Genomic DNA, 6,000 nt, shown 5'->3' with positions numbered 1-6,000 from the left:
TTATTATGAACCTAACTACTCAACGTGGACATAACTGGCAAGCGAATATAATTATGACTTTTAGAATTCTCGGGTTTCCGGCGGAGTCACGTCGTAATTCCTCAACCACATTTCGACGAATAGATTGAGTCTGTTTGCCAGACTATCGTGGAGGAATTACGACATGACTGTGGCGGATCCCTCAGAATTTTGTAAATTAGAAATACGCCGAGAAAACATCAGAGCTAATATTACTGTGGTACCAATTGAGCTTCTGTTTGGTGTGAAGCACGGCACAATATGTTTTAGATGTCATCTGAACATTATCACATTGCTAACACGAACTGTACGCCCATTTAACTGTTTGTTACAACGTTTCGAATTACCGCGGTATACACTTTTCTCGATGTCGTCACTTGTTTTGTTCGTGAACGTTCCGAACTGTGATATCTAAATTCTTAGTTGAGTTGCATGTGTAGTGGCATGTGAATCTGCGATTGTTTCAAAACAAATACGAAGTCTCAATATTTGGAAGCCTCCACTGGTTGTTTATTAAAGATAAACTGTAGTTCTAATAATGTGTTGGATTTTCTTAGTCCTTTCAATATATTGGTCGGAAAACACAGAGTGCAGCACAATCTACTCGTAGTTTGATCGCTGTCGTGGAAGATGGCTGTATGTAGTGATTGTTGATGGGATTGTGTGAAATTATGTGTGTTACAAATCTGATTTGAAAGAAAACATTTGGCGCAGGAAGAAATAGAAGAAATGTCGTCATTGCATTTTGTTGTTCATCCACTCCCAGGAACTGAAGATCAGCTGAATGATAGGTAAAACATCATCAATTGAAGATTTAAACTTTCGATAAACCTGTCGTTACTCAGTTTGATATTGCCTGACTTTGTTTTACATACGTAACTTGGAAATATCATAAATTTAGGTTTCTGCATGATATGACGTTGTCTACATAAATTGCAAAATCAATACTATCGCAATAGGACCACCATCTTCGTCAGCCGAAAAAAGTATATTTTTCTGCTTACGAATTTTAGGAATCCATTTCTGGTATTCAAAAAACGTGAAGGCAGTTAGAAGTTTCATAATATTGTGACGTAGAAAGTTAGAATGCGTGAAACTTGAGTGTAGCGTGTAATCGTTAAATTGTTGAACTCTGATGTCCACGTAACGGATGGTTACTTGTTTGCGTATAAGAAGAAATAGTTTAGCGTTATGAGATATAATTGGATAAAGACTCATTTAAGAGAAATTGTTTGTTCTATTACTGTATGTATTTTATTCTGCATGGTAATACTAATGACAACACACTACTATTACGATTATTAGTTTTTTTCCAAATGCGAGAGTTTTATGGCTGTTTCAGACATTTCAGTAAGTTTGGGTCAGTGGAAAAACGTAATTTAGGGTTCTATTATCAACTTGTAATGTGCTATAAATATTATTTATATTTTCTCTTACGTTTGAGTTAGTTAAGTTGTAAGTATATGCGAAAAATTTAATAAGAAATCCTCTTCCTGATGAGAGTGGAGTAGGTTAATTGGAGTAAAGTATCAAGGAAAACTGCTAGCCTTGAAATTTATCAAGCTCAACATCTGTAATTTGTTTATAATTTGGATGTTGTAATACCAAGCAATCTGTAGATGCCAGGATGGGTCCCTTAATAAGATCACTGCCAACCATGTGGCTTTCCATCTTCTCATTAAACCCATGTAGGCTATCTTCATATGCCTGTATTTCATTGTGTTAATCTGACAAATTGTATACTGTCATGAAAGGATCTTTGGGCAAATAAATTGGTGATACTGATGATACTTGTATACTGCCTGACATCAGAAAAGAATATTGTAGTTGATATTTTACATTTGTGATCACTGTGATTACCATTTTTTGTTCTGGGAGATGTAGAAAACGATTATTGTAAATCTGTGTTTTCATCTTATTTCGTTTTTGTGCTTATATTGGTTAGTCTAGAGGCATTTCATGAGCCTGTGATAAGTCTCACAAAGTTCTGTGTATTGGAAAATGCTATTATGAAAAAAAATATCCCTGCCCGTCTGATTCACAACATAGTGTGATAATTATTTCTTTGTGTGCATAACATTCTGTATGAGTGCCTGTTTTTGGCTCATCCTTGGTAACACCCTGGATTGCAGTCCTCTGAACTCCTTTGTCATTCCACAGGGACATGGTTTGTGTAGCTGCAGCTGCAGGTCCAAGTGCACACAATGAATGACCAGTTAATAACTTAATGCTCTTATTTTGTATGATAAACTTATTCTCTGTAATTATTGCACTGGCTGGGTTATGCAGATGCAAGATTTGTTGATGTAAAGATACTAAGCCTAAGAGATATGCAAAAGATTCCATAAATATTGTCACATATTGAATATGGAACATCCCACCTAAAGAACTATATTGGTCTTGCAATGCAATCATGTAATGCATAATAAAGAATGGCAAGTGAAAATTCTTCTGGGGCTCAAATTGAATCTGACATGTTTTTATTATATTTTGCAGTTGTAAAATTCTTTTTATAAAAAATGAAAGGGCATAAAGAATCCGGTAATAAGGTTGAATTAGTGTTATCTTTTTTGTGTGAGTCTAATGATTTGAGGAAATCACTTGAGCATGTCAGCATGGCAGTCTACAGTGTAAAAGAATGCATGCTACTTCACTGAGAAGTGAGTCCTGGGCCAGAAACTGTAGCATCTGCAGTTTCAGGCTATTTCATACATCAAGCTACAGGAAATTTTTGTGTATTGTCGGAGGATCCATAATTTGGAGTCCGTCACACCACCGTTACATTGACCAGACATCAAAGTTTGTGTCTCAAAGCCCTTACATTTGATCTATAGGAAGATGAGCTTATTAAGCTAATGGTTTTTTTAAAATAATTCATTTAGCATTCAGGATATAATGCAAGGTTTTAGTGAGGGAAGTAGTCGAGTATCAGTCCTTTCGTTTGTTGTCTATTTTCCTCATAATCAGGTAGGCGGAGCGTGTGAGTTTTTATATCGTCAGTGACTGTCTCTGGCATGGCACAATTACTGTTCATGTTTTCATCAAGGAGCTGATTAAATATGTGAAGATACAGTTAATTGAGCTTTCCCACACCCATTATCTTATTGTTGACTACAGCACATAGTGTAAAACTATCAAAAACTTTCTCAGTTAGTGCTATTGTAAAAGAGATTTTGGAATGAGGGCAGAACAGAATTTTTTTTGCTACAAGTCATGGAAAGTTGTGTTATGCTGGGATTGGATGCACAATACAGTGATTAGCAGCAAGAGCAAGGTTGTGAGGGCCCATTAATTGGCAGAGTCTTATGCTTATAGAGCTTTCACTTCTGCACTGAAATCATAATGGCATTGAACTTACTTTCATGAGTGAAGAAGAAATTGAGGAAAATGAAATGTCAGAAGAAGAGAGGTTTAAACTGGGGCATACCGATACCCTAACAGGAACTACTGAAAATCATTTTCTTCAACAGTAATTCAGGTTAGCGGAAATTGAAATGGCACTTTCTTTTGGCAAAAATTAGTAACAGTGAAAAAAGTATGTTAACATTGGATCTGGAGCAAGGACAGTATGCTGCATGCATGTGTGAAAAAAAGAGTGGTGGATTGGAAACTTCTCTAAGGCTTCCACAGAGCAGGAGGACACTTTTGTAAGCTTTAGGCATCACATGGCCCAACAAATTAATTTTATTGGCTCCCAAGGAGTGAAAAGTGCTAGGTTTTGGATTAGCACTTTATTCCTGCTTTTACAAGTGGCAACATCTGCCTGGCAGTGCAGTTTTCTTGTGATATTCAGTGACACCCTAATGAAACTTCTGAAACATTTAAGTATCTTGGAGTAAACAAAAGGTTAAGATCATAAAAGAAACCTCTTCTAGATTTGGCTTGGAACACTTAAAGAAATGTATCACCAGGCTTGAGACTCTCTGGTTATACTTATCAGGCTTAGGATCCTGTGGTAAAGAAACCCACCCACCCATGGTTGCTGTTGTACAGCTTTGGGCATGGCCACCATGGTGATGGAATGCTAGTTTTCTCACTGTAAAAGAAAGCAGCAGTTGTTACGCCACTATGCACCATAACAACACATTTATACAGTTTTACATCAGTACACCTACGTTCCACATAAACTGCAAACTATGCAATCAGAAAATATCTATACTTTGGACCAGAATTAAACATCAGTAGTATCAAAAAATAAAAAAGACACATTCAAAATTCTTATTAACATGAATCCCCTTCCAAAAGATATCGGGCAGGCTGCTATTAACTTCACCAAAATTCACACATACAACAGTAGTGTAAAACTTTATTAGAATGTGTGTTGCAGCTATTCTGCAATAATTTTATTACTGTGATCTCCAGTGTCTCAGTAATCCACAGTTATATTTTGAAGTTTATAACTCATTTAATTCTCATCTAATGCAGTTCTTCATGGACTTGTCTCCTTGAGCGGTGTCTACGGTGTTGTTTCGATCCTCTTTACTCGTGTAACATAGGCAATGGCTTTCACTTTTCCACTGACAAAACCGTTTCTACAAATTTCTGGCAGCGCAGTTGGTTTCTTCTACCATCATCACATCTTGGGCCTGTTGCTCGTCCATTCGTTGAAACTAAAAAATTCTTAGGGCTCATGCTCGATTGGAAACTTCCTCCCACGTCTTATGTGGCCGCCATATCACCCTGTTGCTCAATGTCCCAAGTTTCTTCAGCAGTACTTCCTGGGGAGCAGATAGGACCACCTTCCTCCGTTTGTACTGGTCCCTTGTCCATTCGAAACTAGGCTATGGGTGCTTCATTTATGCATCTGCACATCTGTCCATCTTATGCCACCTCAACACAATACACCATTGTGGCATCCGTTTGGCCACTGGTGCCTTTTACACTAGACTGGTTAAGAGTCTGTATGCAGAAGCTGCTGAACTACCACTGTTATACTGTTTGTGCTTAGCAGATATGCATTCCATTTGTCGGCCATACTAGGCCACCCATCCTATGTCTCCTCCTTCGGTGACTCCTTTGATTGCCAGTATGGGGTGTGTCCCTCTTTTCTGTTACCTCCTGGAGTTTGGTTTGGCTATTTCTCCAGCGGCTTATCTTCATGCTACCTGCCACTTTCCCAGTGTGTTTGAACCCTTCACCACCTTGGCTTCATGTGCCAGCCTGTGTTCATCTTGGATTTCACTTGCTTCCTAAGGATTCGCTCCATCGCCATGTTTCTCTACCTTCACACTGAGTGCCTTTGTCTACACTTCATTGTTGGCACAAATGCTTTTCGGTATCAGCTTCTGGAACACTGCACAGTATATACAGCGGAGATCTTTGTCCTGTATTTTATGGACCCTTCACAAAGTCCCATGTTTTTAGCTATCTTTCCTTCTGTCAATTGGGCTTAACGTGTAGTCATTTTTTACTCCTTTTTCATCTTCGTATCCTGAGGTTCTGGCATGGGCGCGTATGACCCCAGTTGTTTTTGTGTCTTAAAACAAAACAAACTAGTTTAATTCCATAGAATTTATTACCCCAGAAAAACTGACTTAAATGTGTCAAAACGGGTCATGACAAAAGCTGATTGAATCTCACTTCCTATTCATCAGGATTTCTTATACTGCCTTCCTCATAGTGTAGTAAATATCTGTAAACATAATAAAAAAGTCAGATTCAATTTGAGAACCAGCAGAATACGGTCAGTGATTTCACAGGACCTTCACCTCTTCATAGTTTCCATAGAGTCTTGTTTGCTCGCATTGCAAAACCAAATTTAGTTTTTTGGGTGGGTTAGAACGTAGTTTTTCTAATGTAAATGGTTTAAGTGAGATTACGGGAAATGCTTTTTGTAAGTGGGCTGAAAATACTCCTTTTTGAGATTTTTTTTACAAAAGTTGTCTACAGAAATTTTATGTTTGAACAGCAAATTATCACATGCAAAGATTCTGATTTATCAAGACTTGCTTAGGGGGATATAAGAAAACTAAACTTCATATT

At 37.6% G+C, this 6,000-nt stretch overlaps 1 protein-coding gene across 1 annotated transcript in view; it reads left to right on the top strand.

Moving 5' to 3' along the window:
• The first annotated feature begins 623 nt into the window (after positions 1-623).
• Positions 624-6,000, top strand: part of LOC124777488 (E3 ubiquitin-protein ligase UBR5) — a 344,177-nt gene continuing 338,800 nt past the window's right edge. Inside the window, exon 1 of the mRNA XM_047252926.1 lies at positions 624-809. Within this exon, the coding sequence (XP_047108882.1) occupies positions 748-809 (62 nt within the window). The 5' untranslated portion in view covers positions 624-747. The remainder of the gene's footprint in view (positions 810-6,000) is intronic.

This window comes from Schistocerca piceifrons, chromosome 2 (assembly GCF_021461385.2).
Source record: "Schistocerca piceifrons isolate TAMUIC-IGC-003096 chromosome 2, iqSchPice1.1, whole genome shotgun sequence".
Taxonomy (NCBI): Eukaryota; Metazoa; Arthropoda; class Insecta; order Orthoptera; family Acrididae; genus Schistocerca; species Schistocerca piceifrons.
This window is presented reverse-complemented; position numbering and strand designations above follow the sequence as displayed.